Here is a 13,389-nt window from a genome sequence, read left to right on the forward strand (position 1 = left end):
GTGATTATCATAAGTAACGAAATGTACAGGCCATATGATTTTAAATATCTTAATTAAAAGTGATACAATCAGGGCAAAATAAAGATAATACAATACTACCAGAGGTTACGAATAGTCTAAATATGTATTACTATATATGTACATTTTTGTATTATTTCATAAAACATTTATGCTTATATGCTAGGATTATTGATCAAAGCAAGAGCTATGTCAGATTTAATATTTGTAAGTAACTTGTCTATTTAGACATAATATGGGAGTTTTGAATGTAACTGTCTTATTACAGTCCTATTTTTTATATGAAAACTAAATAAATAATAAATAAATAACATACATTTTATCAGCTTTAACAATTTAACAATTGATTACATTAATATTAAACCAAGCTCTTTCTGTTTTAAACCTTAAATAAAAAATAAATACTTTTAAAATTTAAAGCACATTTCGAGTAGCTAAACAATCACATTCGTAAGTACTGTAGTTTACTTTGAAAAATGCCTAAATACTGTAAATTCAGTAGCAGAGCATCTTTATTAATGCCACATGGCTTTTAATAGCCTTATATTATGAGAGCACATATAAACATTGATTGTAATCTGCTATTACTATTTTTATATTACTATTTTTATTATAATACTATTAATATTGTACAGTATATTAATATTTTACATTAGGATTTATTATTATTATTATTATGCTTAAAGTTCCTTAACCACAAAAGTAATTTTCACCACTAAGGGGTATTTTATATTTGAATACACTAATTTACTCAGATATATTTATAATAAATATACTTAGTGTGATTAAAAACATGTAAAAACGTTTAATTTAGACTAGATTATTATTATTATATTATTATTATTATTATTTTTGTAGTAGTACTGAATTAATTCATTTTTATTATTTACTCTATCATAACAGTACTATTATAATGATAATCTTTATTTTTATAAGTAAAATAGCCTAGCAAATAATCTTTATTTAACCTTTAGTATAAATGAGAAAATGCACACTGGGTACATAAATGACACATTTAATATTCAGCACTTCACCATCAGCCTCTCCTGACTCATAGTGTTTCTCATGTAGGTTTCCAATTGATTCTAATCATACTCGATATGAGACATTTCTTGAATTTAAAAAATCAACAGGTAGTAACTGGGATTTGATACAGTAATGACAGAAAATTACTACTCTTTATTTGATAAAAAATAACAAATGATAAAAATTTTTTAAAACTAATCTGATACCTGTTCAGGTGGGCCATCATATACTGCAGTGTGCTGTAATTGCACAGAGGCAGTCTTGCAAGAACCTGTTTGAGATTGGTCACTACACTCTCCACTATTTGAGCCGCCGCATCTGAATGATTCTTCTCACTGAGACGCTGAATCTCTTTGCCAATTCCGATAAAGTTGTTATAAAGGTCAAAGGTCATTAACGGTTCTGGAAGCTGTAAAGATATCATGGGAGAATTATTCACATGGGTGAAACACTACATTATTTTAATGCCTTGTTTACCAAACCAAAGTTAAAAATCTGCAGGACATACGTCTTTGAAGAAGAGCTTGAGAACAGAGGTGATGTCATGAGGAGAAAGATCAGAAAGTTCAACCTGGTCCCTTTGGGTCTCAAACGCATGACACAGCTTTAGTATTCGAGGTTTGGACCCGCTAACCCGATAAATACCCTGTAAGACAGAGAGAACAGGATTTTTGAAGTTTATTTGAAGGAATTTTATTTGTCCATTTACCATTAAAACTGAAACCAAGAAAAACAGACGTGTTCATTATGTTGCTATTGACCATTCTTGATTTTTAATAAATACTTATATTTTTTATCAACGTTTAACTATAGCCTATGTGCAAATACAAACCCAATTCTCAGAAAAGGTGGGACACTTTGTAAAATGCAATAAAAAAGAGAATTGTTAATTCTCTTGAACCTTTATTCAAGAACCCTGACAAAAATACACAGGAGAAATGTCAATGTTTTCATGATCAACTTAATTGTATTTTGTAAATATAAACAAATTTAGAAATTGAGGTATGACACACATATGACACATCATATTTTCTATTTTTCTATTTATACACTAAGGACACTAAGCGTCACAGTTTTGCAAATTGATTTTTTGCCCATTTTTGCTTTAGCTGCTAAACAAGCTAATGGTTTTGAGTGTCTAATTATCCTCTTTGTGTTGTGCCATATACAGTATTTTTAACAGAAGACAGATCTGGACTGCAGGCAGGCCAATGTAGCAAACATACACTGTTATAGCACAGAATAATGCCTAGCATTGTCTTGCTAAAATAACCATGGACTTCCTGGGAAAACATGTCACCTTAATAGCCATATGTGTTGCTGTAAAATCCTAATAAATGCTAGTAACGGTTTGGGTCTGGGTGGTCATTTTCATTTTTGGCACAGAGAAAGCAACATCCATTGTTCCCAAAACAGGCTGAAATCTGACCGCAGCACATGTTTCCATTGTCTTTTGGTTTACCTGAGGTAAGCTTGGGCTCAAAAACTAGAATTAGATTATGGCTTTCTCGTAATATAGTTTCAGGTTGTGATTCTTGATGCAGTGGTAGATTGTGTTTAGTGACAACGGTTTTCTAAAGTAGTCCCTAGGCCATGTGGCTATATTTAGCACAGCAGCATGATGGCTTTTCATGCAGGACTCAGGAGCTCAAATTTAATAGTGGTTTCTGACCTTGTCTTACACAGAGTAAGATTTCTTGGGTTTCCTAAATCTTTTCACAATATTTTGTATGCCAGATGGTAAAAGACCAAAATAATTTGCAATGTTGCATTAAGAAATGTTTTTAAAAAATGACTGATGATTCTCTCATGCAGTTCTACACATACTTGTAAGCCCCAGCCCATCTTTGCTTACAAGAATTAAGCCTTAAACACACATCATGACTATCATGATACCAATGTTCATGAATACCCACTATTGTATCAGTGAAACAGCTTCCATTTGCAGTATTCAGTTAATATTCACTTGTGAAGAAATGTAACAACTTTCAGTAAATAAATTTGATCAGTGTGTAGTTTTTCATAATCATGTTATTTTCTGTATACAGTACCTGCACTTTAAGCGCTCGGCTCTCGAGCTCATCCGTACAGAGCTGTACGACGAAGGGAATGTCCTGTGGTTGCTCTCTGGGTAGCATGGAGAACTCTATCCCAAACACATAACCCCTCCTGCGCTCACACTCCGTCTGGCACAAATCCAGGCACTTCCTGTGCACTGTAAGGCCACACTGCAGAAACATATAATACATCAGTCCAACAAAAACTCACTACAAGTATAACTGAACAAAGCAAAGTAAAAACGGGTACATTTCTTCTTACTATAATAATCTATTTTAATATTGATGAAATGATATTGTTTTATTAACAATAAGTTATTGCAGATCTAGTTCATTTTCACAACAGCACAATAAAAGTGAGGGATCCACTTTAGTATTATTCACCCATTGTATGTTACTTTATAAAACAATTATTAGCTACAGTAGCATTGATATCCTTCATAATCTGTCATAAAAATAAAACTATGTTAGTCAGCAACTGTAATAGTAACAAATTATGATTCTATGCAACTATAGTAATAATGCCATATTAACTGTAAATATTGCTAAACACTGGTATAGGTATGTGGCAAAAAAAACTATTTTACATTTAAATAAACAGTGCTATAAGTAAATAACAGAACTATTTCTTTAAAAAACATTTCTAGACTTGTAGGCTTGCAATTGTTGTCTGTAGTCAGTTAATCTTTATTGTCGGAATACCTTACTTCAATTGCTATTGGGAATTATCTTTATGGTTCTACAAAGCACCATTATATATATTTAAAGTGTTTGTAAGCATAGCATAACACAGCATGATATACCACAGACTAGTTGGTAGCAAGTCTGTAATTTCAAGTTTTTTTTACATTTTTGGCATTAAGCAGATGCTTTTTTTTTTTTTTTTTTTATAAATCCAAAGCGACTTACAGTACTGTGACAGTATATTGTCTAAGCAATTGAGGGTTAAGGGCCTTGCTCAAGGGCCCAACAGTGGCAGTCCAGTTACTAGTCCAGTACCTTAAGTACATTAAGGAGGGTATATTGCTGCTAACGGAACTCTTTTCCACTCATGCACTCTGCACAGGCGCCTCTATCCGCCAATTAGGCTCCTTACAACAGCATTTGACCAACCCCACACACACATACACACATATTGGTGGTTCAGATTTTGTCTCACCTCCTCACACTCGATGCCGCTGACCAGGATAAAGTTGTCACACTGTTTGCACTTAGACATTTTGCTCTTGGTTTTCTTGAGCCTGTGAGTGAGGGCAGCACGTGAGGTGGTGCGCACTTTAGAGTAACCTCCATTGCTATCATTTAAAGGATCAGAACACTCTGGATAGAAAAAAGGAGAGTTTAGAGATTTTTTTAGATTGATACCAAAACAGCCAGGTATGTGTGATGAGAGGGAAGAATGATATGTGTATTGTATTAGATTGTTTTCTCTCACCAGCTTCAGTACTTATGTCTTTCTCGTCCAGGTCATCAGAGGAAACAGTTCCAGTAGAGGGAGCTTTCAAAAGCTTATTCCCATGAGCTTCAGGACAGAGTACAAAAAGTAATAAAATAAAACAAATTTTACTTGTTTAATTAGTATTCCAGTACAGTTGAAATCTAATGCCACTATGAGGCCATCTCTAATAATTTATTTCATTTAGTAATCTTTAGTGAATACTTTTTCTGATGATGGTTATAAATAAGGCCCTACCTAATTCACAGCCATGAAACTGGCATTTTCCTGTGAATGTAGGCCCTATTTATAAGTGATGCTGAGTGGATTGAGACATTGAACTATACTATACTGCACAGAGAAGAATAAATAAAGTAATCTCACCTGGACTGGACAGAGACTCCAGGCTCCCTCCAATACTGTCACTGTCACTGCAGCCTGTGCGCTCTGTTAATTAACAGACCATAAAATGAGTCATTTCAAAGGTCTGGTTTTTATAATTTCATAATGTATGAATTATTTTTAATAATATGTTTACAGCAGCAGTGCTGCGACTACATACTTCCATCACTGAGTGAGTCTTGAAGAACCATCAATGGGTTACTCACTTTACGCCGACCCAAAGTTGGTGATCTGTAAAAAATAACACTGTTACTTGTCTCTAGGCTTTTATTAATTTATTAATATGTGGACAAGCTTTAGCAATCAGAGATTATTTGTAGCTGAGCATTAGCATGTAGCTTACCTCTTGCACTGTGGGATGAACTCTTGGAACGTATAGGTCGGGAGGGGCTGTTCGTGACCGCAGTTCTTGAAGACATAGCGGAGATAGGGCTCACCAGGTTCACTTGGCCTGCAGGTCTGCTCCAGGTTTTGGTAGCTCTGAGGAATTAGTTCCATCTGTTGTCTTTGGTAAAAAAACATGTTCACGGTCACCTGTGTGGAGAGGCAAAAAACAGAAGGATAAGAAAAATGGCTGAAGGCTGAAGATTAACATTGCAATAGAAAAAGCTTTGGTGGTCCTTGGATGTATCTGAACACGTACAAGTTTATTCTCCTAGAATTACAGTTTTAGCTTATTTTTAACCTTGTCAAAGAGACCACTGTTTCATGTACTTCCATGTAGTTTTGAACAGTTGTACAGATGATCTTGTAACCTGAGGTTGTTTAGAAATTACACTATTTATTGAATCACAGAGAATTTAGCAACAGTCGATTATAAACACTATTAATGGCAGGAGCTTCAGTAAAATATGTCTATATATGTGATATTTGACCATTTTGTTATTCTATGTGCTATAAATAGTGTTTTTCTTTCAGAAATGATTGACTGCAGCTGGAGTCCTTAAACTTATAGTTTATACACTGTGTGATTTTTGGACATCTGCTAATTCTAATGTTCATACAATAAAGAGATAGCTATAGGCTAAACAGGTACTCACACACTTACTTTTTTAACCGCTTTAACCCAATTAGGGTCGCAGGGGGGTGCTGGAGCCTATCCCAGCTTTTCAATGGGCGCAAGGCACACAGAAACACCATGGATGGGTCGCCAGTCCATTGCAGGGCAGACACACATGCGCACACATACACACACCCTTTCACCTATAGGGCAATTCAGTGTCTCCAATTAACCTGACTGGATGTTTTCGGACTGTGGGAGGAAACCGGAGCTCCCGGAGGAAACCCACGCAGACATGGGGAGAACATGAAAACACTGCACAGAAAGGACCCGGACTGCCCTGCCTGGGGATCGAACCCAGGACCTTCTTGCTGTGAGGCGACAGTGCTACCCACCAAGCCACCGTGCCGCCTAAACAGGTACTCCTGTGTTTAGTTAATAACCTACTGCATCTCACAAGTGTAATAAAAGTGTAGTGTGGATAAATAATAGTAGCAATGTAGTATAACCTGCTACACAAATTATACAAATAAATATGTGTGTGTGTGTTTATTTCCCACCTCTTTTAGTACAGTGTCTCCTTGGCAGATAAGCTTACGCATGTGCACAATAATCATCTCCTTCACTTTCTCTAGTTCATCCTGATGGACTTTGGCTTCATGCACACACTGCCTGTATAACGATTCAGCCTCTGTAACCTACAGTAAGAAAAAATACAGACAAAAAAGATGTTTACTTTAATGTTAACCAATAAATTCATTGTTGTTACTATTTTTGTTATTGTTTTTTGTTTATTGTATTTAAAAAGACTGGTAAGGTAGATGGCTGGTGTTGCCTTTGCCTTCTTAAAATCCAAATAGGACGGTACATCTCTGTACATTGGTGGATTAAGTAGCTGCTGTGCTACTCCACTTCTGTTTTTTTCTTCTTAGCCCTTACCTGAATATTCATAATTTGTTTGATTTTCCCCACGCAAACAATCTCGCCTCTTGCCTTTTTCCTTCGTGATTTGCTGTTGGCTACTTGTTTGCTCTGATTCTGTTCAGGTCACTGCACTTCAGGTGGCGAGTTGCTGCTCTTAGCTTAATATTAACATCAAAAAGCTCAACATCAAAAACTAGCTTCATTATTTTGGAGCAACAAATTACATGTACGAATTAAATTAGTACATTTACCTCACAGGCTCAACTGTGTTACTAAAAGTAAATTGTAACTTTGCAGAGTGAGCAAATTTTACACTGTTTGTGTCTGAATTAAAATCTAATTAGATGTGTACACACACAAACATTTCCAGAGTGTCCGGGTCCTTTCTGTGTGGAGTTTGCATGTTCTCCCTGTGTCCGTGTGGGTTTCCTCTGGGTGCTCCGGTTTCCTCCCACAGTCCAAAGACATGCAAGTGAGGTGAATTGGAGACACTAAATTGTCCATGACTGTGTGTGATATAACCTTGAGAAGTGATTAACCTTGTGTAATGAGTAACTACCGTTTCTGTCATGAATGTAACCAAATTGTAAAACATGACGTTAAAATCCTAATAAACATAAACATATAATACTTGCTCATCAACTATGTGTTGTTTATGCCTTCCTTTTTTAATGTCAGTGTTATGAACCAAATGTAAATTTTCAGATGGCCCATCATACTTACAGACCACTATGCTTATGCTGTAGCCTTTACAAGCTAATGTAAAGTAAAAATTTAGGTTTTGAACCTTTACTTGCCTTCGTCTGTGCATCATCTTGAGACTTCCTTCTCTTGTCAATTGTCTTTGATCCACTTGCCTCGTCCACTCCTTTTGCGGTCATGGCTTTGGCCTTTTCCAGATCCTCACAGCGCTGCACATACTGCTGGCGAGCTCGCTTCAGTGCTGCCACCACATCATTCTACAACACACAAAACACATGACAACCGGGGTATTTAATCATGATGATCACATTATAGTAAATGTTATATAATGTATTAGGGTTACGGTTTGTTTAGTTGTAAATGTAAAACTGCTAACCATTTTCTTCTGCTCTTTTGTCCATTGCTCCTTGAACTCGCGCCGCCACTTATCAATCTCATTCCGCTTGGCAGACAAATACTTAAGAAAAAACAGCAGTGATTGTAAAACCATCACAAATCAATCAACTATCAATTACTTATGTACTTAACTATGAATTTCTTATTTACATTTAATGTGCAAAGAGTAGAATTTACAACCTCCAATCAAAAAAGTTGGGACAGCATGGAAAATGCAAATAATAAAAAACACAAGAGTAAGAGTTTCTTACATTTACTTTGACTTTTATTTGATAGCAGACAGGATGAACCTGAGATATTTCATATTTTATCTGCTCAGCTTCATTTCATTTATTAACAAACATCCATTCAAATTACCACTTTGTAATTTTGCTATTTCTTTTCACCACACTTAAAAGCCGTTTTGGCACCGAGGATACCAAGCGATTTAGTGTTTCAGCTTTTATTTTGTCTCATTCTTCCTGCAAACACGTCTTAAGATGTGCAACAGTACGGGGTCGTCGTTGTTGCATTTTTCATTTCAAAATTCTCCACACATTCTGTATTGAGGACAGGTCAGGACTGCAGGCAGGCAGGCCAGTCCAGTACCCGTACCCTCTTCTTCCACACCCATGCCTTTGTAATGTGTGCAGCATGTGGTTTTGCATTGTCTTGTTGAAAAATGCATGGACGTCCCTGGAAAAGATGAGGTCTGGAATGATGATTCATCTGACCACAATACATGTTTCCACTGTGTGATGGTCCATCCTAGATGCCGCCAAGCCCAGAGAAGTCGACTCTGCTTCTGGACATGGTTAACATAAGGCTTCTTTTTTGCAAGGTACAATCACCTGTTGACATCACATCATCATCGTCTGTTTGGAATCACATCATTATTTAGTTTTTTCACCTAATTACTAGCCCTAAATTGCCCCTGTCCCAACTTTTTTTGGAATGTGTTGCAGGCCTGAAATGCAGGAATATATGTCTATTAACAAATGAAATGAAGTTGAGCAGATAAAACATGAAATATCTTGGGTTCAACCTGTCTGCAATCAAATAAAAGTCAAAGTAAATGTAAGGAACATTTTTTTTTTATTTGCATTTTCCATACTGTCCCAACTTTTTCTGAGTTGGGGTTGTAGAATGAATGGTTACAGGATGAACTAAAGCAACAGATTTATATTGTTCTTACATTACAATCATAATAACATGCTGACCATTAAGTAAGGGCGTTGGCCATAGTTTCATTTGTAAACAGTAAAGATTGTGTAGGCCTCTAGTAGGCATGTTGATAAAGTGGTGATAAAGTGGCTAGTAAGAGAAAGGTAAACCATATGCCTATTGTTTTGTGTCATATGGCACTCTTGCTTTAATTAAATTGTTTCCACAATTTTATATTATTGTGCTCTTTAGATATTTAAAATTATTTGCAATAGTTTAAGGAATCTTTTAAATGCTTGCTCAATGTGGACAATATTCACCTTACAACAAATGCAGTCAATCAGCAAACAGATTACTGCATTACCTGAACACCCTCTCTCTCTATTATGTTTTATATTTATTTCAAATTTTTCTTAAGAAAGTTTTATTTTGATTAATTCATCAATTGCAATTAGGGCAGTGACAGCTCAGTGGTTAAGGTACTGGACTAGTAATTAGAAGGTTGCCGGTTAAAGCCCCAACACTGCAACGTTGCCACTTAACCCTCAACTGCTAAAAAAAAAATCATGTTCAGCCATAATTTTATGTCACTTTGGATAAAAGCATCTGCTAAATGCTGAAAATGTAAATATGTATATATATAAATATACATATATATAAATAAAATTTTAAATAAAAAACGAATATCTGTAGGCACTAGGCCCCAGTGGTCCTATCAGATGTTTGGGTGTCTACATACAGAAATTATTGGCTTATTTTTGTGCAGTAAACTTCATTTGCAGGCTGTTTTGAGCAGGCATTGGGGATATTAGGCAGCAATTTGGACACATTTAGGTATTAGGCAGAATTTTTTTAACCTCACTTAATTATTAGGGTGAAAAAAGAGAATCTCTCATCAACATTTTTTTTCTATTTTATTTATGCATTTTCTCCCATTTTTCCCAATTTAGGTTAGTCAATATGTCTTCCGCTGCTGGGGGATCCATGATTGCAGTTGAGGTGGGTATATTGCTGCTCACGCCTCCTCCAACTCGCGCACAGCCCTTAGCGGAACCCTTTATCACCTATGCATTCTGCACAGGCTCTCTATCTGCTAATCAGGGTCCTTACACAGCGTTTGAAGACCCCACCCACGTAGTCCGGGCATCCCGCCCTAGCAGAAATGCGTCTGCTGCAAGCACTGCCAATTATGCCCGCTAGATGGCGCCCAGCCTACCGGTGGCAACGCTGAGTTTCGAACCGAGGAGTTCAGAATCTCTGCGCTGGTGTGCTAGCGGGATATCCCGCTGCACCACCTGGGCGCCCTCATCAACATTTTAAATAAAAAATGGCTAAAGTGTGTTTTTTGAGTTGTTATCATTTTCAAGCATTGTAAATACATTTAAAATTTATTTTACATTCAATTTATTTCCTGTCCGATTAGAAAGGCATAATTTATCTTTAGGCTTTAATCTGATGAAATACCTGGTAGCAGCGCTGCTGCAGTAACTCCATGGTGTGTTTGGCAGATTTGCTGCTCTTTATATCCTCCTCTAAGGCCAAGCTATAGATAGAGTGCAGCGGCATCAGGTCCTGAACACACATTAAACAGGCTTTACCAAACAGTCAACAGCTTCTTATGATGTGAGAATTTCAACTACATACTGAATGAGGCAAACTGTGTGCTTCTGTATAGTTTCTGGACAAATATGTGCACTAATACCTGATGAGCAATACTGGACTTTGCTGTGTCAGCTGCCTTCATGATATTCTTGGCGAATTCTTGCTCTATGAAGAAACCAACATTAGACGTTAGGTGCAAATATACAGGTCATGGACAAAATAATGGAAATCTGTATCAGTATATTAACACTGCTTACAATACAATAATTATTTAAAAAAATGTTTTCATACATGACCTCAGTCATTTGTGGTGAAAGGTTGCCAAATTTTTTGAATGTTTTGAAATAAAAAATGGAATTTATATTACAGTATGCATTTCACAATATCATATAAATTCAATTACACTTAAACCTGGTGATTGAAGCCGCTCAGGTGGCGCAGCGGTAAAATACGCTAGTACACCAGAGCTGGGATTTCGAATACATCGTATCGAATCTCAGCTCTGCCATCCTGCTGGGCTGGGTGGCTACATGAACAACGTTTGGCTGTTGTTCATCCAGCTAGATAGAGACCTCATAACTGATGCAGTTAGAACCTCTGCTGGCTGATTGATGGCGTCTGCACAGAGTTGAGGAATAATCATGCGTTGATCAGAGTGTGGCTCTCCGTGGACAAGGCTGATCTGCATATGAACTCGCCTTATGTAGGTGAAAAAATGCAGTTGGCTACTGTGCATGTGTTGGAGGAGGCGTGTGTCAGTTCGCTCTCCTCAGCACCAGTAGAGAGGAAGCATAACACAATTGGGTAAAAATTGGATGCGCTAAAAGTCAGGAGAAAAAGGGAGAAAATGCATTTAAAAAAATGTGGTGATTGGAAAATCTGTGGAAAGGACTTTTTCCTTGACATGTATGGAAACACAGCAAATAATCATATTTGTAAAAGTATAACTTGCTGTAAATGTTTGAATTTCCTTGCATACTCTGGAGGTGGTGTTGGGTTTTTTCGGAGGACAATGGGTTTTAATCCATAACCTCTAATAGTAAGTAAGTAAGTAGGTACATTTTATTTACAAAGCACTCTTAAAACAACTTACGTTGACCAAAGTGCTGTACATCGAACAAGCATACATAAGACAACATTATGTTAAAAAAGTAAAACCACATAAAAATACAGAGTAAGAGACAAAATAAAACAGATAAAAATAGACTAAACAATTATAATTACCACGGCTCCTCACTGTTCAAATGCCAGCTTATAAAGGTATGTTTTTAAGAGTGATTTTAAAACAGCGGCCGAAGGTGCTTGTCGAATATTAGGAGGTAGAGTGTTCCATAGCCTCGGAGCATAAACTGCAAATGCACGATCACCTTTTAGCTTCAAACAAGCCCTAGGAACAGTCAACAAATTCTGAGTGGCTGATCTTAAAGATCGCTGTGTGGTTGCGGGAGAAAGCATACCACAGATAAGCCGGGGCTTGACCATTAAGCGCTTTAAAAACAAATAAAAGCACTTTAAAATGAATCCTGTGCTGAACAGGCAGCCAATGTAGTGAGGCAAGGACGGGTGTAATATGGTTTCTTTTCTTGGTATTAGTCAGTAACCTTGCTACTGCATTCTGGACTACCTGTAAGCGCCGCAACAGAGACTGATTAATCCCAATATACAGAGAATTACAGTAGTCAATTCTTGCAGAAATGAATGCATGAATAACTTTTTCCAGGTCAGAATAGCAGAGAAAAGGCTTAATCTTCACAATATTTCTGAGCTGGAAGAAGCTATTTCTTACCACAGAGTTGATTTGTTTATCAAATCTGAGGTCAGAGTCAAAGATAACACCAAGATTTCTCACAGATGTTTTTACACATGTAGACAAGTGACCAAGGTTATTGGAGACACTACTGATGTGATGAGGACCCCCAAAAATGATAACCTCTGACTTGCTTTCATTCAGCTGAAGGAAATTGTCAGCCATCCACCTCCCTATGTCCTCAAGACAACTGCTAAGAGACGTTAACGAGCCATTGTCATTCGGTCTAATGGGAAGATAAAGCTGTATGTCATCAGCATACAGGTGAAAGCTGACATTGTGCTTCCTAATTATTTGACCTAATGGCAGCATATAGAGGGAAAAAAGGAGGGGTCCTAGTATGGACCCTTGTGGAACACCACAAGAGACATCAGCAGAAGAAGAGAAATAGCTGCTAATATTCACTGAAAAGGTTCTATTCTTAAAATAAGATATGCACCAATTCAGGGCCTCTCCCTGTATCCCCACCCACTTTTCCAGGCGACCAACAAGTATGTCATGGTCAACAGTATCAAAAGCAGAACTAAGGTCCAATAAAATGAGGATGGCACAATTACCCTCATCAACAGTAAGTAGCAAGTCATTTGTCACCTTCAGAAGAATATATATACAGTACATATGTAGCAGCCATCAAATTATACAAACCCTTTCTTTCCATAAACAAATAACATAAAATACATCATCAACTGTGAATGTTTATCAACCACTGCTTATTTTATTTGCATTTTACCTACTGTCCCAACTGTTCCTGAGTTTTTTTTTAAATTTTCTATTAAACATAATCATAAACAACCTTTGGTGAATTGTTTTTCTATTCGTTCTATTCAGCAGTTAAATTTTCCTATCTGGTGCTGTTTTACCTTTTTTCTATTTTTCA

The 13,389-nt window shown here is 36.7% G+C and overlaps 1 protein-coding gene across 1 annotated transcript in view; it reads right to left on the bottom strand.

Annotated features, from left to right (window-relative positions):
• gmip (GEM interacting protein) overlaps window positions 1-13,389 on the bottom strand; it is a 32,487-nt gene that overhangs the window by 6,018 nt on the left and 13,080 nt on the right. The window contains exons 6-18 of the mRNA XM_062986347.1: window positions 10,806-10,870; window positions 10,568-10,675; window positions 7,941-8,021; window positions 7,660-7,821; window positions 6,499-6,636; window positions 5,282-5,472; window positions 5,099-5,169; window positions 4,921-4,983; window positions 4,537-4,623; window positions 4,261-4,421; window positions 3,096-3,272; window positions 1,553-1,690; window positions 1,251-1,453 (exon numbers count right to left, since the gene is read on the bottom strand). Of these exons, the coding sequence (XP_062842417.1) occupies window positions 1,251-1,453; window positions 1,553-1,690; window positions 3,096-3,272; window positions 4,261-4,421; window positions 4,537-4,623; window positions 4,921-4,983; window positions 5,099-5,169; window positions 5,282-5,472; window positions 6,499-6,636; window positions 7,660-7,821; window positions 7,941-8,021; window positions 10,568-10,675; window positions 10,806-10,870 (1,645 nt within the window). The remainder of the gene's footprint in view (window positions 1-1,250; window positions 1,454-1,552; window positions 1,691-3,095; window positions 3,273-4,260; window positions 4,422-4,536; window positions 4,624-4,920; window positions 4,984-5,098; window positions 5,170-5,281; window positions 5,473-6,498; window positions 6,637-7,659; window positions 7,822-7,940; window positions 8,022-10,567; window positions 10,676-10,805; window positions 10,871-13,389) is intronic.

Source organism: Trichomycterus rosablanca, chromosome 2 (genome assembly GCF_030014385.1).
Source record: "Trichomycterus rosablanca isolate fTriRos1 chromosome 2, fTriRos1.hap1, whole genome shotgun sequence".
Lineage (NCBI taxonomy): Eukaryota > Metazoa > Chordata > Actinopteri > Siluriformes > Trichomycteridae > Trichomycterus > Trichomycterus rosablanca.